Raw genomic sequence first — 24,100 nt, 5'->3', positions numbered from 1 at the left:
TGACTAGGCCCCAACCGGAAGCCGCCGCCGCGACCCCTGTGACGTCACACGCCTCGACCCCGAGCGTGACCAAGCAGGAAGTACCACCAGCCTGGTCGCAGGGCCTAGAATTCCCGGGCGTCGCATCACCAACAGCGCCCCCTACCTCCGCGGAGCCTCCGGCCTGGCCGCAAGGCCAGGTAGCCCAGGGCGCCGCCGTCCTAACGGTGCCCTTCACCTTCCAGGTGCCCCAGGCCTGGGCAACCCGGGCGCCACCACCACCGCGCCCGCGCCCGCAATACCATAGGGTGCCACACCTGGGGGAGGACCTCTTCGGCCAGCTCACATGGCCGGACGGGCGGCCCTTCATCTGGCCCGAAGGGTACCCTGAGCTGGAGCGGCAGCAAAGACTAGGGCCCTTGTGTGAGCCCCTAATCCCGGCTCCGAAGCCCGTGGCTCGGGTCTCGCCTCCTCTAGCAGAAGCCCAATTCGTGTGGGACCCCACGGGAGAAGATTTGATGGGGTTCACCGGAGAAACTCGGGCAGCCGCAGCTGAACGTACAGAGTGTTGCCGTCAACAGCTGGCAGAGTTTAAGAGAGAACGGGAGGAGAGGCGGGTCAGAGAACAACAGGCCCAAATCCAGAGCGCGGAGCAGAAGAGCCGGACTAGGAGGAACCCCCGTGCAGCGCATTGTCCCCGCACCATCGGGACAGTGATAAAGTTCAACCCGCAGCATGGGTGGGGCTTTATTCGGGACCGTAACAACCGCGGTGACGTTTTTGTGACCCGCAGAGACGTCGAGTCCCACCTGCCGGAAGGTCACAAAGGCCGTGACCTCTACGTCGGAGACGAAGTCACTTTCACCCGGCACAAGTGTGCCAAAGGACCTTACGCCCTCCACGTACACCGCTTGACGGAGGAGGAGTTGCGGTACGGAGAGGAGGAGCCAGAGGACCCGGACGGGTCTGAAGAAACATCATATCAAGAAAGAGCAGGAGGAAGACGCCGTTGAGTGCGGCAGAGCAGGAGCTGTAAATAGTTACCCAATCGGGGTATATAGAAACTGAAACTGTTGCTGCTAAAATAGTCCCCGTTGGGACCAGGGAACTGTTTACCCGTTAACCCCTTCATCCTACAGGCTGAGGACTGTGAGCAGCCATTCCCTTTCCTCTAACTGGCCGAGGACTGAGAGCGGCCAACTTCCAACTTCCCCTGTATATAGTTGCGCGTCCTAAAGCGCCCCCTACCGGTTTTATAAGAAAACCAGATTTTTCTAAGAGACTGTCGCACTTTTCCCGGACACACGTTGCACAGTGTCCGGAGGAGGAACCAGAGACAAGAGAAGTCTACGAGAAAGTTTTATCTGATAAGATATGTTATATATATAATGTCTTATATGTTTTATATGTTACTATGAAAAATTTTGTATGTTTTGGTGTTTTATGTCTTACAGCCCGAGGACGTGCTGTGATTTACCAGGGGGGAATGTAGCACCCTGAGGATTCGGCTGCTACAGGGGTATTGCACCTCAACCCAGAGGTGTGATATTCCACTCCCGGGTAAGGAAGGAGTGTGGAACTGAGCTCAGATAGACTGCATGCACTACATACATCCCATTCCAGAGGAGCAGGCCGACGGTACTCCCACTTAGAAATGTGCAGGTACAACCGAGCCTGTTCCTGGCTGGAGTGGGAGGGGGGTGGTACATCCCATGTAGTGTAGGGGCAGATAGGGGGAGCAGTCTGGGTAGTGATAGGAGCTCATTGGGTGCTGGTCACCTGAGCTCACACATAGAGGGATATATAAGGAGGGCACCAACTTAGATCAGGGTCAGACGCTGAGAACAAGTCAGTTGGAGAGGAGAGAGAAGGAAACAGCAGCCCTGGAGAGAGAGAGAGTGGAGCAGAGAAAGACCCAGAGGGGGAAGACTGAAGGGACCCAAGAACCCAAATTAGAGCACCGGGTGAGGAGTCAGCAAGAGGGTACCGGAACCCAAGCTGGTGGGGGCAAAGACATTCCCCAGCCAGAGACCGGAGACCGTGGGCAGTGTCTGTCACGGTCACCCACCACATTCACCCCGAAGGCACACCACATGAAGGGTCAGGGAACCCAGGGCCAAGGGTGTCCCAAAAGAAGGCCCGAGGGAGCTGGACCTAGGTGAATCACTGGTGGGGACGGCTGAAGAAAGGACAGAGGGAGAGCTCAGGGCCACGCTCCGGACTTGTTTGGGGGTTGGCCGGATCCAGGACCTGGTGGACGCAGCACGGCTCGGGTGGTCACTAGCAGCTGGAGTGACCAGTACAACATCAGCAGTAAGTAAACACCCTTAACTGCACAACCCGAGTCTGTCTTCATTGCCGGCTGCATCGCACCACCACAACCCCCATCCTCTGCGCCTGTCCCCTCTGAGGCTATACCCCTCCCGTTGGGGGTTATCTCACCAAGCTGCGCACCCACCATCAGCCTCAGCGGACCCTGCAGCAGCGGCGGCCACAGTGACCGCATCACAACGGGTGGCGTAGTCGACACAAAAGAACTTTAGTAACATCTGTAAAGCTGCCACATAACACTTAGCTTGACGCCCTGGGCACGGGACCGGGTCACAGCCGCTCGGAGACTACAACCCCCCCATCTGATCCGGTGCCGGGTATTCCCCTCAAAAAGGAATATGTCCCAGGGGGCGCGTCACAATGTCCCACCAAATAACTTTATTTAGATCCAAAAAGCATTCATTGATGAACAAAAACGCTTCAAAAAACGCTTGGAAAAAAAATGCATCAAAAACCAGGAGATGCAGAAACGCTCAGGAAAATTCTGCTTCAAATCCTGGGGAACATACCCCACAGCTTCGGCTCCTGCGGCTCCATCCACTGACAGCAAGCAGAGAAATAACGCGTCTGGGCGGAGACATGCAAATATATGCCGGCTATCTTCGTATCCAGCTCCACCCCTTATGTTGAGTGACAGGCCGATTCCCCGCCCCCTTCGGCTGTGTGACTTCATGGTCACAAGACTGACGCTTTGTAACCTGCTGATCAACGTCTTCGCCACGCCTCTTAAGTTGGCTCCACCCTCGATACTCAGACTGGAGTCCTACTGGCTGAGAGGCGGGTGACGTCATGTAACAACAGGAAGTGGAGAGAATCAACCACCGGAAGATCCCGGAAGAGTTCAGAGCCCGAGAAACCGGACCGGGAGACGGAGCGACATGTCCAGCATGGAGAGTATCCTGCCCGCGGCCGGGTGAGCGCCGACCGAGAGCTGTGCTGGGGTAGCCGTGTACAGCTGCTCCTGTGCCTGCCCCTTATCTGCCCCCTCTGCAACCATAGCTGCCCCATCTCCTCCTGTGCCTGCCCCTGTGCCTTCCCCTATAGCTGCCATTTCTGCAACCATAGCTGCCCCCTCCGCCCCTTCTGCTCCTGTGCCTGCCCCTATAGCTGCCCTTGTATCTGCTCCTGTGCCTGCCCCTATAGCTGCCCTTGTATCTGCTCCTGTGCCTGCCCCTATAGCTGCCCTTGTGCCTGCGCCTGTGCCTGCCCCTATAGCTGCCCTTGTATCTGCTCCTGTGCCTGCCCCTATAGCTGCCCTTGTGCCTGCGCCTGTTTCTGCCCCTATAGCTGCCCTTGTGCCTGCGCCTGTTTCTGCCCCTATAGCTGCCCTTGTGCCTGCGCCTGTTTCTGCCCCTATAGCTGCCCTTGTGCCTGCGCCTGTTTCTGCCCCTATAGCTGCCCTTGTGCCTGCGCCTGTTTCTGCCCCTATAGCTGCCCTTGTGCCTGCGCCTGTTTCTGCCCCTATAGCTGCCCTTGTGCCTGCGCCTGTTTCTGCCCCTATAGCTGCCCTTGTGCCTGCGCCCCCGCCGCCCCTGTGGCTGCGCCCCCTCCGCAGCCGTAGCTTCTCCTGTACCTGCCCCCTACAGCACCTCCCCATCCACCCCTGCGGTGCAGCGATGTGGACCACAGTGCTGTGCGTTACTTCTGTCTGTATCACCTGACTCCCTACAGGCTGCGCTGTGGCCGCACGTCTGGGCTGAGCGGTGGGGCAGCGCTGCTGCTTGTCATGGAGCCCGATCTCTGAGCACAGCTGTAGAACCTTCCTGATGTGCTGCTCAGCGTCACCTCACACTTCATATATCTGTAATAGAGGATTGCGGGGGCAGTGAGGACCGCTGGCTGGCAACAGAGAGCAATAGAAACCATTTACCTGCACAGTAAATGGAGGCAAATGACGGTTCGTTTCTTCACATGATTCTTCAGCAGGCGGGGAGCCGTCATTACATGATGACACCGCCTCCTGTATATCTACACTGATATAATGTAACGGATGTTCAGCTGTGAGAAGAATTTAGTCAGGACAAAGACAAATTGATGTTATTCACTGACAGCAAACAGATCTGAAAAATGTTGCACTGAAATTTTAAACTTCTTGGATACAATGTACCCCCCCTTCATGCTCCTGGATACAATGTACCCCCCCTTCATGCTCCTGGATACAATGTACCCCCCCTTCATGCTCCTGGATACAATGTACCCCCCCTTCATGCTCCTGGATACAATGTACCCCCCCCCTTCATGCTCCTGGATACAATGTACCCCCCCCCCTTCATGCTCCTGGATACAATGTACCCCCCCCCCTTCATGCTCCTGGATACAATGTACCCCCCCCCCCTTCATGCTCCTGGATACAATGTACCCCCCCCCCTTCATGCTCCTGGATACAATGTACCCCCCCCCCTTCATGCTCCTGGATACAATGTACCCCCCCCCTTCATGCTCCTGGATACAATGTACCCCCCCCCCCCTTCATGCTCCTGGATACAATGTACCCCCCCCCCTTCATGCTCCTGGATACAATGTACCCCCCCCCCTTCATGCTCCTGGATACAATGTACCCCCCCCCTTCATGCTCCTGGATACAATGTACCCCCCCTTCATCCTCCTGGATACAATGTAACCCCCCCCCCTTCATCCTCCTGGATACAATGTAACCCCCCCCCCCCTTCATCCTCCTGGATACAATGTAACCCCCCCCCCCTTCATCCTCCTGGATACAATGTAACCCCCCCCCCTTCATCCTCCTGGATACAATGTAACCCCCCCCCTTCATCCTCCTGGATACAATGTAACCCCCCCCCTTCATCCTCCTGGATACAATGTAACCCCCCCCCCTTCATCCTCCTGGATACAATGTAACCCCCCCCCCTTCGTCCTCCTGGATACAATGTACCCCCCCCCCCCCTTTCGTCCTTCTGGATACAGTGTACCCCCCCCCTTTCGTCCTCCTGGATACAGTGTACCCCCCCCCTTCATCCTCCTGGATACAGTGTATCCCCCCCCCCTTCATCCTCCTGGGTACGCTGTATCCCCCCCCCCCTTCATCCTCCTGGGTACGCTGTATCTCCCCCCCCCCCCCCTCCATCCTCCTGGGTACGCTGTATCTCCCCCCCTTCATCCTCCTGGGTACGCTGTATCCCCCCCCTTCATCCTCCTGGGTACGCTGTATCCCCCCCCCCTTCATCCTCCTGGGTACGCTGTATCCCCCCCCCCCTTCATCCTCCTGGGTACGCTGTATCCCCCCCCCTCATCCTCCTGGGTACGCTGTATCCCCCCCCCTCCATCCTCCTGGGTACGCTGTATCTCCCCCCCCTCCATCCTCCTGGGTACGCTGTATCCCCCCCCCCTCCATCCTCCTGGGTACGCTGTATCCCCCCCCCCTCCATCCTCCTGGGTACGCTGTATCCCCCCCCCCTCCATCCTCCTGGGTACGCTGTATCCCCCCCCCCTCCATCCTCCTGGGTACGCTGTATCCCCCCCCTCATCCTCCTGGATACAGTGTATCCCCCCCCCCCCTTCATCCTCCCTGGGTACGCTGTATCCCCCCCCCTTCATCCTCCTGGGTATGCTGTATCCCCCCCCCCCATCCTCCTGGGTACGCTGTATCCCCCCCCCTCATCCTCCTGGATACAGTGTATCTCCCCCCCCCCCCCCTTCATCCTCCTGGATACAGTGTATCTCCCCCCCCCCCCTTCATCCTCCTGGGTACGCTGTATCCCCCCCCTTCATCCTCCTGGGTACGCTGTATCCCCCCCCTTCATCCTCCTGGGTACGCTGTATCCCCCCCCCTCATCCTCCTGGATACAGTGTATCCCCCCCCCCCCTCATCCTCCTGGATACAGTGTATCCCCCCCCCCCCTCATCCTCCTGGATACAGTGTATCCCCCCCCCCCCTCATCCTCCTGGATACAGTGTATCCCCCCCCCCCTCATCCTCCTGGATACAGTGTATCCCCCCCCCCCCTCATCCTCCTGGATACAGTGTATCCCCCCCCCCCTCATCCTCCTGGATACAGTGTATCCCCCCCCCTCATCCTCCTGGATACAGTGTATCCCCCCCCCCCCTCATCCTCCTGGATACAGTGTATCCCCCCCCCCCTCATCCTCCTGGGTACAGTGTATCATCCCCCCCCTTCATCCTCCTGGGTACGCTGTATCCCCCCCCCCTTCATCCTCCTGGATACAGTGTATCCCCCCCCCCCTCATCCTCCTGGGTACGCTGTATCCCCCCCCCCCCTCATCCTCCTGGGTACGCTGTATCCCCCCCCCCCCATCCTCCTGGGTACGCTGTATCCCCCCCCCATCCTCCTGGGTACGCTGTATCCCCCCCCCCCCTCCATCCTCCTGGGTACGCTGTATCCCCCCCCCCCCATCCTCCTGGGTACGCTGTATCCCCCCCCCCCCATCCTCCTGGGTACGCTGTATCCCCCCCCCTCCTCCTGGGTACGCTGTATCCCCCCCCCCCTCCATCCTCCTGGGTATGCTGTATCCCCCCCCCCCTCCATCCTCCTGGGTACGCTGTATCCCCCCCCCCCCTCCATCCTCCTGGGTACGCTGTATCCCCCCCCCCCTCCATCCTCCTGGGTACGCTGTATCCCCCCCCCCCTCCATCCTCCTGGGTACGCTGTATCCCCCCCCCCCCTCCATCCTCCTGGGTACGCTGTATCCCCCCCCCCTCCATCCTCCTGGGTACGCTGTATCCCCCCCCCCCCATCCTCCTGGGTACGCTGTATCCCCCCCCCCCCATCCTCCTGGGTACGCTGTATCCCCCCCCCCCCATCCTCCTGGGTACGCTGTATCCCCCCCCCCTCATCCTCCTGGGTACGCTGTATCCCCCCCCCCCTCCATCCTCCTGGGTACGCTGTATCCCCCCCCCCCCCATCCTCCTGGGTACGCTGTATCCCCCCCCCCCCCATCCTCCTGGGTACGCTGTATCCCCCCCCCCCCCTCCATCCTCCTGGGTACGCTGTATCCCCCCCCCCCCCCTCGTCCTCCTGGGTACGCTGTATCCCCCCCCCTCATCCTCCTGGGTACGCTGTATCCCCCCCCCCCCATCCTCCTGGGTACGCTGTATCCCCCCCCCCCATCCTCCTGGGTACGCTGTATCCCCCCCCCCCCATCCTCCTGGGTACGCTGTATCCCCCCCCCCCATCCTCCTGGGTACGCTGTATCCCCCCCCCCCCCATCCTCCTGGGTACGCTGTATCCCCCCCCCCCCATCCTCCTGGGTACGCTGTATCCCCCCCCCCCCCCCCATCCTCCTGGGTACGCTGTATCCCCCCCCCCCCATCCTCCTGGGTACGCTGTATCCCCCCCCCCCCCATCCTCCTGGGTACGCTGTATCCCCCCCCCCATCCTCCTGGGTACGCTGTATCCCCCCCCCCTCCATCCTCCTGGGTACGCTGTATCCCCCCCCCCCTCCATCCTCCTGGGTACGCTGTATCCCCCCCCCCCCATCCTCCTGGGTACGCTGTATCCCCCCCCCCCATCCTCCTGGGTACGCTGTATTCCCCCCCCCCCCATCCTCCTGGGTACGCTGTATTCCCCCCCCCCCCTCATCCTCCTGGGTACGCTGTATCCCCCCCCCCCATCCTCCTGGGTACGCTGTATCCCCCCCCCCCCCCTCATCCTCCTGGGTACGCTGTATCCCCCCCCCCTCCATCCTCCTGGGTACGCTGTATCGCATTCTCCCCTATAATTGTAATTTCTAGCTTGTGGGGCGCGGTCAGTGCAGGGGTCGGGGTTCACTGCATGTCATCATGTGACGTTAGGGCGGATCGTGTGACTATGGCCAGCAGGTGGGGGAGCGGCAGGAGCCGGCAGAGCAGGGTGAACCGGTTATTACAGCTCTATTAATTGTGAGGGACACCGTGATCTGAGCAGCTGCCACTCGGGGTTCCCCGCTCCCCTCCCCCACCTCCTGTAGTCACAGTCTGGTAACCCTTACACTGCTGGACAGTCTATATCTGCACCTCCAGACATGTGGTGTGCGGGGCCGCAGGGGCCACAGATGCGGCGTTATGTTATCCACAGTGACTCGAACATTATTGACTGCGCTGTCGCCTCGCGCTGTCGCCTCGATTTCATTCCTTAACCCTTCCATCAGAACATCTGTTTAACCTGAAGTTTGCAGCTAAAGAACTGAACCGGAACGCCAAGAAATGCGATAAAGAGGAGAAGGTGGAAAAGGCCAAAATCAAGAAGGTGAGAGGCATGAATGAGGGGTCTCAGCTTCGGGACCCCCGCCGTGCTCCTCGCAGTGCCCTTCTGTTGTTTATAGCAGCACAGCGCCACACGGATGGCGGAGGCTGGTACTGCAGCTCATCCTGTTAGCACCAGGCCCATCAGATAGTACGGACAAGTCCAGGGACCGGGCCGCACAAAGGGAGGTTTCGCGCCGTCTGTGGCCGGGGGGGGTTTGCGCCTTCTGTGGCCGGGAGGGGGGGTTCACGCCGTCTGTGGCCGGGAGGGGGGGTTCGCGCCTTCTGTGGCTGGGAGGGGGGGTTTGCGCCTTCTGTGGCCGGGAGGGGGGGTTCACGCCGTCTGTGGCCGGGAGGGGGGGTTTGCGCCTTCTGTGGCCGGGGGGGGGGGTTTGCGCCTTCTGTGGCCGGGAGGGGGGGTTCGCGCCTTCTGTGGCCGGGAGGGGGGGTTCGCGCCGTCTGTGGCCGGGAGGGGGGGTTCGCGCCTTCTGTGGCCGGGAGGGGGGGTTCGCGCCGTCTGTGGCCGGGAGGGGGGGGTTCGCGCCGTCTGTGGCCGGGAGGGGGGGGTTCGCGCCGTCTGTGGCCGGGAGGGGGGGGTTCGCGCCGTCTGTGGCCGGGAGGGGGGGGGTTTGCGCCGTCTGTACAGGTCACTGCTTACACTTTTCTCTTCTCCAGGCCATACAGAAGGGGAATACAGAGATCGCGAGGATACACGCAGAGAACGCCATCCGCCAGAAGAATCAGGGCATCAACTTCCTGCGGATGAGCGCCCGGGTGGACGCGGTGGCAGCGCGGGTGCAGACGGCCGTCACAATGGGCAAGGTTGGTTACATCGAAGATTATGAAAGGATTAATTTCAGGCTCTTGAGACATTTACATGTGATAAAGGGGAGGACGTGGGACGTGACTCTGGAGCAGAAATCTGCAGAAGTTCTCTAAACGCTCCAGTCACATCCAGAGCTGCATCCTGAGCCGTTTGGTCACATCTTTGATATCGAGGTGGAGCTGCTCTGGATGTAAATAGAGAAAACAATAAAATCTGTATAAAATGCATGATTATTTTTTCTAATTTCCCAGGATGCTTCCTGCCCCCATTTTGTGCCATTATATTTGTTTCTGTTTATTTTAGGTGACGAAATCAATGGCGGGAGTGGTGAAATCCATGGACGCCACATTGAAGAGCATGAACCTGGAGAAGGTGCGCGGTGGCGGGTGCAGGCGGCGCTTGCGGCGGTGGGGGGATGCAGGCGCCGCTGGTGGGGAGGGGGAGTGCAGGCGCCGCTTGCGGCGGTGGGGGGGGTGCAGGCGCCGCGTGGGGGGGGGGTGCAGGCGCCGCTTGCAGTAAGGGGCGTCCTCACGTCTTAAAGACCACCGTCCTCTGTCCGCAGATCTCCGCTCTCATGGATAAGTTCGAGCAGCAGTTTGAGACCCTCGATGTTCAGACGCAGCAGATGGAAGACACGATGAGCAACACGACGACGTTGACCACGCCGCAGGTATATGATGGCGGTTTCTTCATGTCAGGTGACTTTTTAATTGAAGCGAGGAGAGACATTCGCCCGTACCCTGAGCCGCCAGGGTCTTCTGATTCTCCGCTGCACCACCAGCGCCCCCTGTGTGCGGACGGGGCCTTGTTAGTTGACTGGCAGGCACGTTGATAGGCACTTGGTGCTTCGTGCATTACTACTTGTGGTTGTGAATTCTGTTGTTTTCTCTTACAGAACCAGGTGGACAATCTGTTACAGGAGATGGCGGATGAGACCGGGTGAGTGACAATAATCCGAGCGGGCGGCCTGTAATATAACAGCATAATAATATAACGCTGCACCCAGACCAGAGCCCAAGGAGCGGCTAATATAAGACCTCGCCCTGCAGGCATCGGACGTGTGCATACACTCTATTATTCTCTGTAATCAGCCATCCAAGATGGAGAGGGGCGACTGGAGTGTTATTTAATAGGATAAATGATGGGAAGTGTAGAAACCTCTCTGCCCCCCATGAACCTACTAGGTATTACACATCTTCTATAGACCCTTCTATATGTGACTTATATCAGCTCCTCTTATAACGCTCCAGTACTGATATAACCTCCAGACATTAAATCATATGTGACTGATATCAGCCCCTCTTATAACGCTCCAGTACTGATATAACCTCCTGACATTACACCATATGTGACTGATATCAGCCCCTCTTATAACGCTCCAGTACTGATATAACCTCCAGACATTACACCATATGTGACTGATATAAGCCTCTTATAACGCTCCAGTACTGATAAAACCTCCAGACATTACATCATATGTGACTGATATCAGCCCCTCTTATAACGCTCCAGTACTGATAGAACCTCCAGACATTACACCATATGTGACTGATAACAGCCTCTTATAACGCTCCAGTACTGATATAACCTCCAGACATTACATCATATGTGACTGATATCAGCCCCTCTTATAACGCTCCAGTACTGATATAACCTCCAGACATTACACCATATGTGACTGATAACAGCCTCTTATAACGCTCCAGTACTGATATAACCTACAGACATTACACCATATGTGACTGATATCTGCCTCTTATAATGCTCCAGTACGGATATAACCTCCAGACATTACACCATATGTGACTGATATCAGCTCCTCTTATAACGCTCCAGTACTGATATGGTGTAATGTCTGGAGGTTATATCAGTACTGGAGCTTAATAAGAGGGGCTGATATCAGTCACATATGGTGTAATGTCTGGAGGTTATATCTGTACTCGAGCTTAATAAGAGGGGCTGATATCAGTCACATATGGTGTAATGTCTGGAGGTTATATGTGACTGATATCAGCCCCTCTTATTAAGCTCGAGTACAGATATAACCTCCAGACATTACACCATATGTGACTGATATCAGCCTCTTATAATTCTCCAGTACAGATATAACCTCCAGACATTACACCATATGTGACTGATATCAGCCTCTTATAACGCTCCAGTACTGATATAACCTCCAGACATTGCACCATATGTGACTGATATCAGCCTCTTATAATGCTCCGGCGCTGATATAACCTCCAGACATTACATTATATGTGACTGATATCAGCCCCTCTTATAACGCTCCAGTACTGATATAACCTCCAGACATTACACCATATGTGACTGATATCAACCCCTCTTATAACGCTCCAGTACTGATATAACCTACAGACATTACACAATATGTGACTGATATCAGCCCCTCTTATAACGCTCCAATATTGATATAACCTCCAGACATTACACAATATGTGACTGATATCAGCCCCTCTTATAACGCTCCAGTACTGATATAACCTCCAGACATTACACTATATGTGACTGATATCAGCCCCTCTTATAACGCTCCAGCACTGATATAACCTCCAGACATTACACCATATGTGACTGATATCAGTTTCTTATATCGCTCCAGTACTGATAAAACCTACAGACGTTACACCATATGTGACTGATATCAGCCTCATATAACGCTCCAGTACTGATATAACCTCCGGACATTACATCATATGTGACTGATATCAGCCTCTTATAACGCTCCAGTACTGATATAACCTCCAGTCATTACATCATATGTGACTGATATCAGCCTCTTATAACGCTCCAGTACTGATATAACCTCCAGACATTACAACATATGTGACTGATATCAGCCTCTTATAACGCTCCGGCGCTGATATAACCTCCAGACATTACATCATATGTGACTGATATCAGCCCCTCTTATAACGCTCCAGTACTGATATAACCTCCAGACATTGCACCATATGTGACTGATATCAGCCTCTTATAATGCTCCGGCGCTGATATAACCTCCAGACATTACATCATATGTGACTGATATCAGCCTCTTATAACGCTCCAGTACTGATAAAACCTCCAGACATTACATCATATGTGACTGATATCAGCCCCTCTTATAACGCTCCAGTACTGATATAACCTCCTGACAATACACCATATGTGACTGATATCAGCCCCTCTTATAATGCTCCAGTACAGATATAACCTCCAGACATTAAATCATATGTGACTGATATCAGCCCCTCTTATAACGCTCCAGTACTGATATAACCTCCAGACATTACACCATATGTGACTGATATCAGCCTCTTATAACGCTCCAGTACTGATAAAACCTCCAGACATTACGTCATATGTGACTGATATCAGCCCCTCTTATAACGCTCCAGTACTGATATAACCTCCAGACATTACACTATATGTGACTGATATCAGCCCCTCTTATAACGCTCCAGTACTGATATAACCTCCAGACATTGCACCATATGTGACTGATATCAGCCTCTTATAACGCTCCAGTACTGATATAACCACCAGACATTACACTATATGTGACTGATATCAGCCCCTCTTATAACGCTCCAGCACTGATATAACCTCCAGACATTACACCATATGTGACTGATATCAGTCTCTTAAATCGCTCCAGTACTGATAAAACCTACAGACGTTACACCATATGTGACTGATATCAGCCTCTTATAACGCTCCAGTACTGATATAACCTCCGGACATTACATCATATGTGACTGATATCAGCCTCTTATAACGCTCCAGTACTGATATAACCTCCAGTCATTACATCATATGTGACTGATATCAGCCTCTTATAACGCTCCAGTACTGATATAACCTCCAGACATTACACCATATGTGACTGATATCAGCCTCTTATAATGCTCCGGCGCTGTTATAACCTCCAGACATTACATCATATGTGACTGATATCAGCCTCTTATAATGCTCCGGCGCTGATATAACCTCCAGACATTACATCATATGTGACTGATATCAGCCTCTTATAATGCTCCGGCGCTGATATAACCTCCAGACATTACATCATATGTGACTGATATCAGCCCCTCTTATAACGCTCCAGTACTGATATAACCTCCAGACATTACACCATATGTGACTGATATCAGCCTCTTATAATGCTCTGGCGCTGTTATAACCTCCAGACATTACATCATATGTGACTGATATCAGCCTCTTATAATGCTCCGGCGCTGATATAACCTCCAGACATTACATCATATGTGACTGATATCAGCTCCTCTTATAACGCTCCAGTACTGATATAACCTCCAGACATTACATCATATGTGACTGATATCAGCTCTTCTTATAACTCTCCAGTAACTGATATAGCCTCCAGACATTACACCATATGTCACTGATATCAGCCTCTTATAACGCTCCAGTACTGATATAACCTCCAGACATTACACCATATGTGACTGATATCAGCCCCTCTTATAACGCTCCAGTACTGATATAACCTCCAGACATTACATCATATGTGACTGATATCAGCCTCTTATAACGCTCCGGCGCTGATATAACCTCCAGACATTACATCATATGTGACTGATATCAGCCCCTCTTATAACGCTCCAGTACTGATATAACCTCCCAACAATACACCATATGTGACTGATATCAGCCCCTCTTATAACGCTCCAGTACTGATATAACCTCCAGACATTACATCATATGTGACTGATATCAGCTCCTCTTATAACGCTCCAGTACTGATATAACCTCCGGACATTACATCATATGTGACTGATATCAGCCTCTTATAACGCTCCAGTACTGATATAACCTCCAGACATTACACCATATGTGACTGATATCAGCCCCTCTTATAACGCTCCAGTACTGATATAACCTCCAGATATTACATCATATGTGACTGATATCAGCTCCTCTTATAACGCTCCAGTACTGATATAACCTCCAGACATTACATCATATGTGACAGATATCAGCCTCTTATAGCGCTCCAGTACAGATATAACCTCCAGACATTACACCATATGTGACTGATATCAGCCTCTCTTATAATGCTCCAGTACTGATATAACCTCCAGACATTACATCATATGTGACTGATATCAGCCTCTTATAACGCTCCAGTACTGATATAACCTCCAGACATTACACCATATGTGACTGATATCAGACCCTCTTATAACGCTCCAGTACTGATATAACCTCCAGACATTACATCATATGTGACTGATATCAGCCTCTTATAATGCTCCAGTACTGATATAACCTCCAGACATTACACCGTATGTGACTGATATCAGCCTCTTAGAACGCTCCAGTACTGATATAACCTCCAGACATTACACCATATGTGACTGATATCAGCCTCTCTTATAACGCTCCAGTACTGATATAACCTCCAGACATTCCACCATATGTGACTGATATCAGCTCCTGTTATAACGCTGCAGTACTGATATAACCTCCAGACATTACATCATATGTGACTGATATCAGCCTCTTATAATGCTCCAGTACTGATATAACCTCCAGACATTCCACCATATGTGACTGATATCAGCCCCTCTTATAACGCTCCAGTACTGATATAACCTCCAGACATTACATCATATGTGACTGATATCAGCTCCTCTTATAACGCTCCAGTACTGATATAACCTCCAGACTTTACACCATATGTGACTGATATCAGCCTCTTATAACGCTCCAGTACTGATATAACCGCCAGACATTCCACCATATGTGACTGATATCAGCCCCTCTTATAACGCTCCAGTACTGATATAACCTCCAGACATTACATCATATGTGACTGATATCAGCTCCTCTTATAACGCTCCAGTACTGATATAACCTCCAGACTTTACACCATATGTGACTGATAACAGCCTCTTATAACGCTCCAGTACTGATATAACCTCCAGACTTTACACCATATGTGACTGATATCAGCCTCTTATAATGCTCCAGTACAGATATAACCTCCAGACATTCCACCATATGTGACTGATATCAGCTCCTGTTATAACGCTGCAGTACTGATATAACCTCCAGACATTACATCATATGTGACTGATATCAGCCTCTTATAATGCTCCAGTACTGATATAACCTCCAGACATTCCACCATATGTGACTGATATCAGCCCCTCTTATAACGCTCCAGTACTGATATAACCTCCAGACATTACATCATATGTGACTGATATCAGCTCCTCTTATAACGCTCCAGTACTGATATAACCTCCAGACTTTACACCATATGTGACTGTTATCAGCCTCTTATAACGCTCCAGTACTGATATAACCGCCAGACATTCCACCATATGTGACTGATATCAGCCCCTCTTATAACGCTCCAGTACTGATATAACCTCCAGACATTACATCATATGTGACTGATATCAGCTCCTCTTATAACGCTCCAGTACTGATATAACCTCCAGACTTTACACCATATGTGACTGATAACAGCCTCTTATAACGCTCCAGTACTGATATAACCTCCAGACATTACACCATATGTGACTGATATCAGCCTGATATAACGCTCCAGTACTGATATAACCTCCAGACATTACATCATATGTGACTGATATCAGCCTCTTATAATGCTCCAGTACTGATATAACCTCCAGACATTCCACCATATGTGACTGATATCAGCTCCTGTTATAACGCTGCAGTACTGATATAACCTCCAGACATTACATCATATGTGACTGATATCAGCCTCTTATAATGCTCCAGTACTGATATAACCTCCAGACATTCCACCATATGTGACTGATATCAGCCCCTCTTATAACGCTCCAGTACTGATATAACCTCCAGACATTACATCATATGTGACTGATATCAGCTCCTCTTATAACGCTCCAGTACTGATATAACCTCCAGACTTTACACCATATGTGACTGATATCAGCCTCTTATAACGCTCCAGTACTGATATAACCGCCAGACATTCCACCATATGTGACTGATATCAGCCCCTCTTATAACGCTCCAGTACTGATATAACCTCCAGACATTACATCATATGTGACTGATATCAGCTCCTCTTATAACGCTCCAGTACTGATATAACCTCCAGACTTTACACCATATGTGACTGATAACAGCCTCTTATAACGCTCCAGTACTGATATAACCTCCAGACTTTACACCATATGTGACTGATATCAGCCTCTTATAATGCTCCAGTACAGATATAACCTCCAGACATTCCACCATATGTGACTGATATCAGCTCCTGTTATAACGCTGCAGTACTGATATAACCTCCAGACATTACATCATATGTGACTGATATCAGCCTCTTATAATGCTCCAGTACTGATATAACCTCCAGACATTCCACCATATGTGACTGATATCAGCCCCTCTTATAACGCTCCAGTACTGATATAACCTCCAGACATTACATCATATGTGACTGATATCAGCTCCTCTTATAACGCTCCAGTACTGATATAACCTCCAGACTTTACACCATATGTGACTGTTATCAGCCTCTTATAACGCTCCAGTACTGATATAACCGCCAGACATTCCACCATATGTGACTGATATCAGCCCCTCTTATAACGCTCCAGTACTGATATAACCTCCAGACATTACATCATATGTGACTGATATCAGCTCCTCTTATAACGCTCCAGTACTGATATAACCTCCAGACATTACACCATATGTGACTGATATCAGCCTCTTATAACACTCCAGTACTGATATAACCTCCAGACATTACATCATATGTGACTGATATCAGCCCCTCTTATAACGCACCAGTACAGATATAACCTCCAGACATTACATCATATGTGACTGATATCAGCCCCTCTTATAACGCTCCAGTACTGATATAACCTCCAGACATTACATCATATGTGACTGATATCAGCTCCTCTTATAACGCTCCAGTACTGATATAACCTCCAGACTTTACACCATATGTGACTGATAACAGCCTCTTATAACGCTCCAGTACTGATATAACCTCCAGACATTACACCATATGTGACTGATATCAGCCTGATATAACGCTCCAGTACTGATATAACCTCCAGACATTACATCATATGTGACTGATATCAGCCTCTTATAATGCTCCAGTACTGATATAACGCTCCAGTACACGGCGCTGCTCCTCCAGAGTTTCTCTTCTCGCTCAGGGTTTGTGTCTTGTTTCTTTTCCAGCCTGGACTTGAACTTGGAGCTTCCTCAAGGACAGACCGGATCAGTAGGAACCAGCGTCGCTTCTACAGAACAGGTGAAGCCCCTGCTGCCGGGTGTGCGAGCCGGGGAGACTGAGAAACTGATGCACAAAGTCTGATCAGTTACATCCCATCATAGGAAGGAAAATCTCCCAACAGAATAGATCTTATTATACTCCAAAGCTGCACTCACCACTATATAGCTTCACAGCTGAAATCTCTCAGCATTCCCTGAATGTCCAGAGTCTCCACAAAGCTTATTCTAGTGATCTGCAGTCATCTGTAAGAAGAATAAACAACCTCTCCCTGCAGTATGGGAGGTAAGCTGCGAGGGGCAGTCTGTCCACAATACTACTGGCAGAATAGTGAGTGCAGCTCTGGAGTATAATACAGGATGTAACTCAGGATCAGTAATGTAATGTATGTACACAGTGACTACACCAGCAGAATAGTGAGTGCAGCTCTGGAGTATAATACAGGATGTAACTCAGGATCAGTAATGTAATGTGTGTACACCGTGACTGCACCAGCAGAATAGTGAGTGCAGCTCTGGGGTATAATACAGGAGGTAACTCAGGATCAGTAATGTAATGTATGTACGCCGTGACTGCACCAGCAGAATAGTGAGTGCAGCTCTGGAGTATAATACAGGAGATAACTCAGGATCAGTAATGTAATGTATGTACACAGTGACTGCACCAGCAGAATAGTGAGTGCAGCTCTGGAGTATAATACAGGAGGTAACTCAGGATCAGTAATGTAATGTATGTACACAGTGACTGCACCAGCAGAATAGTGAGTGCAGCTCTGGAGTATAATACAGGAGGTAACTCAGGATCAGTAATGTAATGTATGTACACAGTGAATGCACCAGCAGAATAGTGAGTGCAGCTCTGGAGTATAATACAGGAGGTAACTCAGGATCAGTAATGTAATGTATGTACACCGTGACTGCACCAGCAGAATAGTGAGTGCAGCTCTGGAGTATAATACAGGATGTAACTCAGGATCAGTAATGTAATGTATGTACATAGTGACTGCACCAGCAGAATAGTGAGTGCAGCTCTGGAGTATAATACAGGAGGTAACTCAGGATCAGTAATGTAATGTATGTACACCGTGACTGCACCAGCAGAATAGTGAGTGCAGCTCTGGAGTATAATACAGGATGTAACTCAGGATCAGTAATGTAATGTATGTACACAGTGACTGCACCAGCAGAATAGTGAGTGCAGCTCTGGAGTATAATACAGGATGTAACTCAGGATCAGTAATGTAATGTATGTACACAGTGACTGCACCAGCAGAATAGTGAGTGCAGCTCTGGAGTATAATACAGGAGGTAACTCAGGATCAGTAATGTAATGTATGTACACAGTGACTGCACCAGCAGAATAATGAGTGCAGCTCTGGAGTATAATACAGGATGTAACTCAGGATCAGTAATGTATGTACACCGTGACTGCACCAGCAGAATAATGAGTGCAGCTCTGGAGTATAATACAGGATGTAACTCAGGATCAGTAATGTAATGTATGTACACAGTGACTGCACCAGCAGAATAGTGAGTGCAGCTCTGGAGTATAATACAGGATGTAACTCAGGATCAGTAATGTAATGTGTGTACACAGTGACTGCACCAGCAGAATAGTGAGTGCAGCTCTGGAGTGTAATACAGGATGTAACTCAGGATCAGTAATGTATGTACACAGTGACTGCACCAGCAGAATAGTGAGTGCTGCTCTGGAGTATAATACAGGATGTAACTCAGGATCAGTAATGTAATGTATGTACACAGTGACTGCACCAGCAGAATAGTGAGTGCAGCTCTGGGGTATAATACAGGATGTAACTCGGGATCAGTAATGTAATGTATGTACACAGTGACTGCACCAGCAGAATAGTGAGTGCAGCTCTGGAGTATAATACAGGATGTAACTCAGGATCAGTAATGTAATGTATGTACACAGTGACTGCACCAGCAGAATAGTGAGTGCAGCTCTGGGGTATAATACAGGATGTAACTCGGGATCAGTAATGTAATGTATGTACACAGTGACTGCACCAGCAGAATAGGGAGTGCAGCTCTGGAGTATAATACAGGATGTAACTCAGGATCAGTAATGTAATGTATGTACACAGTGACTGCAACAGCAGAATAGTGAGTGCAGCTCTGGAGTATAATACAGGATGTAACTCAGGATCAGTAATGTATGTACACAGTGAATGCACCAGCAGAATAGTGAGTGCAGCTCTGGGGTACAGGGTTATGGCGGTTGTCTGTATATTAGTTCCTGGATGATATGAGGCGGCTTCTGCTGATCTTATACTTTGTCTTTGCAGGATGAGCTGTCGCAGAGACTCGCCCGTCTGCGTGATCAGGTGTAGGGTGCTGCCGCCTGCGCCCGCTCCTTTCTTCCTCCCCTGTATATATGTGGTACATACCTGGATATGGTTTTTGCATCGTTACTCCTCATACAGACACTTCTTCTTCTTCTTCACCGGTCGCCTTTTCCTGGATCCCTCTGATTCATTGACAGGACTGTTCCACTCATAGACAGCAGGGGGCAGCGTTTGTCATCTCTTCCCCCTTCCCCCATCATACGCCAATTATATTTTAATTTCAATCCATTAAAAGCTGTACAAGCCCCTCCCCCTTGTCACATGGAGAACATTTGTGCCTGAACACTAAGAGACAGAGACGCGGACGGCTGCGCTGCGGTACCGGTAGTGCTGGTGTGATCGGCAATCACTGCTGATCTGCGGTTATGGCTTTCGATCCTGTGAATGAACGCTTCTTACCATTACTGGGCTTCACTCCGCTTTTCTTTTTTGCATTTTCTTGTGTAGATTCATTGTTTTTCTCCCTATGAACACCAGGAGTGCTCTCCGTGTCCTGGAGGTGCCGGGCTATTAATGGGCTTCCCACTGATACGTCCATGTTGTCCTCAAGTCGGGCCCCTTCTCCCCTCCATCCTGTCCTCACGTCGGGCCCCTTCTCCCCTCTATTCTGTCCTCACGTCGGGCCCCTTCTCCCCTCTATTCTGTCCTCACGTCGGGCCCCTTCTCCCCTCTATTCTGTCCTCACGTCGGGCCCCTTCTCCCCTCTATTCTGTCCTCACGTCGGGCCCCTTCTCCCCTCTATTCTGTCCTCACGTCGGGCCCCTTCTCCCCTCTATCCTGTCCTCACGTCGGGCCCCTTCTCCCCTCTATCCTGTCCTCACGTCGGGCCCCTTCTCCCCTCTATCCTGTCCTCACGTCGGGCCCCTTCTCCCCTCTATCCTGTCCTCACGTCGGGCCCCTTCTCCCCTCTATCCTGTCCTCACGTCGGGCCCCTTCTCCCCTCTATCCTGTCCTCGTCGGGGCCCCTTCTCCCCTCTATCCTGTCCTCGTCGGGGCCCCTTCTCCCCTCTATCCTGTCCTCACGTCGGGGCCCCTTCTCCCCTCTATCCTGTCCTCACGTCGGGCCCCTGCGCCCCTCTATCCTGTCCTCACGTCGGGCCCCTGCGCCCCTCTATCCTGTCCTCACGTCGGGCCCCTGCGCCCCTCTATCCTGTCCTCACGTCGGGCCCCTGCGCCCCTCTATCCTGTCCTCACGTCGGGCCCCTGCGCCCCGCTATCCGGGGCGTCCTTACAGACGGATTCAGTATTTATTTAGTCTGTGTCTGGATCCTTCCTCTCGTTCTCTGCTGCGCAGCTTTTAATAAACCGTTTTCTTTACCTGTGCGGAGACATTTTTTATTTTTGCTGGATCCCGTGGTCTCATGGGGAACATACAGGTGCATCTCACTAAATTAGAATATCATCAAAAAGTTAATTTATTTCAGTTCTTCAATTGACGCCCGTTTTTATACATCACCAGTTATTAAAAAGTACAAAACCCAAATAGTTTTCAGTGTTAAAGAATTGCAATTATCTGTAAAAGTCAGACGCTATACGTTGATCCGTATGGAATCTGATTTTTTTTTTGCACCCATTGATTTGGCTGAGGAAACCCTGCGCCTGTGTATGGAAACAGATCCGCCGTGTGATTATCCCCCCGCTGGTTCAAGTTTCCATAGAGCCGTGTCTACACCTGCAGTCTTTGCCCTTTCAGTCTATGACGTCGTCATCATCCTGGTTGCCCTCTGCTGCCATCTTGTGGCGGCAACACATCAATGAAATAATTAATTAATTTTAGAGGGGAATGAAAAATGGATTTATGATGTTTATTGATGAAATCCGTGTGGCTGAGTTCTATTAGTCTTGTGATTTGCTGCTCGGCCTCCGCTGCAGGTGGACGCTCGGTCGTACGACTAAATAACCTGCAGTTTTGTCACTTATGAGACTGGATTTATGCAAACTTGCTGCAGATTTTCCGGCAGGTTTACAGTTCGTGTTGCAGCAGATTTGGCTGCACTTTCCCCTTTGCAATGAGGTGGGTATAGTGACTGCACGCCGCTCAGGAGGGTGGAAAAGCTGGGTGACGATCGTTGCAGGGGCAGTAATGGCCGCAGCTTTCTGAGGAACAGCTGGGACGGACCCGGCTCTGATGCTGTCAGAGCTGCACTTCGCCCTTCCAGACACCTCTTTTTCCTGATTTTGCTACAGCCCCCTCAATCCTCAAGTGACCCCCGTGTTCCTCTCCAGTGTGCGCCGGATTTCTGTGCCCCCGTCCCAGGTACATCACGCGACGTGCAGACTTATGGCTGCAATCAGCGTAATTGCACAAATTAACCTCTGGGTTTGTGGCTTTTATCCAAACGTCCGATGTAAGAATGTAAATAAGGTATAAGACCCCCGTCCGCTCGCCCCCCCCCCCCCGTCCGCTCGGCCCGCGCCTCTGATCTCGCGCCAGGTGAATGACTCCTCTCCCTGCGCTGGAAAATCTCTGCTTTTAATTTCCATAATTTGGATGTGACGAGTTCTGAAAACCTCCAGCCTGTAATGAATAACCCCAGTCCAGTCATTAACTAGTAACGGTGGGGGAGATGGGGGTCCGGCGGCCCTGGGATTGCGTTGCTCTTGTATCCCCCGTACGTGTGAATGTGTCACCCATGACCTTCATTATCACCATCATCACCAGTGACTCCAATGCTGCAAGAACACAATGGAAGTTATTGCACATGATGTCGGGACTATGATCAGTCTAAACAGATCGGATCCGTCAACAGCAGCCAGCAAGATGCAGTCATTAAAAAAGGGGGCACAGGAAGTGGTCCCCAGAATATTTAGCTGCAGGGGGGTAGGGGGTGCTTGGACTTATCTGTCTTGTACTTTATGGATCATAATAGTGCTGTTGATGGATCCATTTTGTTGGTTCAGTTCGATTGTTATGGTAGAAAAATCCACACAAACCGCTCCTCATATCTTAGCTTCTTCCAACAGTGTTTAGTTGGGGCCCCCGGGATGGTGGCGAGTAGACGGGGCCCCCGGGATGGTGGAGTGATATGTGGAGAGTAGACGGGGCCCCCGGGCTGGTGGAGTGATATTTGGAGAGTAGACGGGGCCCCCGGGATGCTGGAGTGATATTTGGAGAGTAGACGGGGCCCCCGGGATGCTGGAGTGATATGTGGAGAGTAGACGGGGCTCCGGGATGCTGGAGTGATATGTGGAGAGTAGACGGGGCCCCCGGGATGGTGGAGTGATATGTGGAGAGTAGACGGGGCTCCGGGATGCTGGAATGATATGTGGAGAGTAGACTGGGCCCCCAGGATGCTGGAGTGATATGTGGAGTGTGGACTGGGCCCCCGGGATGGTGGAGTGTGGACGGGGCCCCCGGGATGGTGGGGAGTAGATGGGGGCACCCAGGATGGTGGAATAATGTGCAGAGAGTAGACGGGGCCCCTGGGATGGTGGAGTGATGTGTGGAGAGTAGATGGGGTCCCCGGGATGGTGCAGTGATGTGCGGTGAGTAGACGAGGCCCCCGTGACGGTGGAGAGTAGACTGGGCCCCTGGGATGGTGGAGTGATGTGTGGAGAGTAGACGGGGCCCCCGGGATGGTACAGTGATGTGCGGTGAGTAGACGGAGCCCCCGGATGGTGGAGTGATGTGTGGAGAGTAGATGAGGCCCCTGTGATGGTGGAGAGTAGACGGAGCCCCCGGATGGTGGAGTGATGTGTGGAGAGTAGATGAGGCCCCCGTGATGGTGGAGAGTAGACGGGGCCCCCGGGATGGTGGAGTGATGTGTGGAGAGTAGACGGGGCCCCCGGGATGGTGGAGTGATGTGTGGAGAGTAGACGGGGCCCCTGGGATGGTGGAGTGATGTGTGGAGAGTAGACGAGGCCCCCGTGATGGTGGAGTGATGTGTGGAGAGTAGACGGGGCCCCCGGGATGGTGGAGTGATGTGTGGAGAGTAGACGAGGCCCCCGGGATGGTGGAGTGATGTGTGGAGAGTAGACTGGGCCCCTGGGATGGTGGAGTGATGTGTGGAGAGTAGACGGGGCCCCCGGGATGGTACAGTGACGTGCGGTGAGTAGACGGAGCCCCCGGATGGTGGAGTGATGTGTGGAGAGTAGACGGGGCCCCCGGGATGGTGGA

General features: G+C 51.8%; 1 protein-coding gene across 1 annotated transcript; it reads left to right on the top strand.

The window, feature by feature from the left end:
* The first annotated feature begins 3,044 nt into the window (after positions 1-3,044).
* CHMP1B (charged multivesicular body protein 1B) lies at positions 3,045-21,300 on the top strand. The gene is made up of 8 exons (XM_073642128.1): positions 3,045-3,204; positions 8,415-8,512; positions 9,184-9,330; positions 9,638-9,706; positions 9,897-10,004; positions 10,230-10,273; positions 17,564-17,636; positions 19,924-21,300. The coding sequence occupies exons 1-8, from the start codon at positions 3,189-3,191 to the stop codon at positions 19,966-19,968; spliced, it is 600 nt and encodes a 199-aa protein (XP_073498229.1). The 5' UTR covers positions 3,045-3,188; the 3' UTR covers positions 19,969-21,300.
* The last annotated feature ends 2,800 nt before the right edge of the window (positions 21,301-24,100 follow it).

The sequence above is a fragment of the Phyllobates terribilis genome, unplaced genomic scaffold, assembly GCF_046119375.1.
Source record: "Phyllobates terribilis strain yellow unplaced genomic scaffold, ASM4611937v1 Scaffold_7__3_contigs__length_470593459, whole genome shotgun sequence".
NCBI lineage: Eukaryota > Metazoa > Chordata > Amphibia > Anura > Dendrobatidae > Phyllobates > Phyllobates terribilis.
This window is presented reverse-complemented; position numbering and strand designations above follow the sequence as displayed.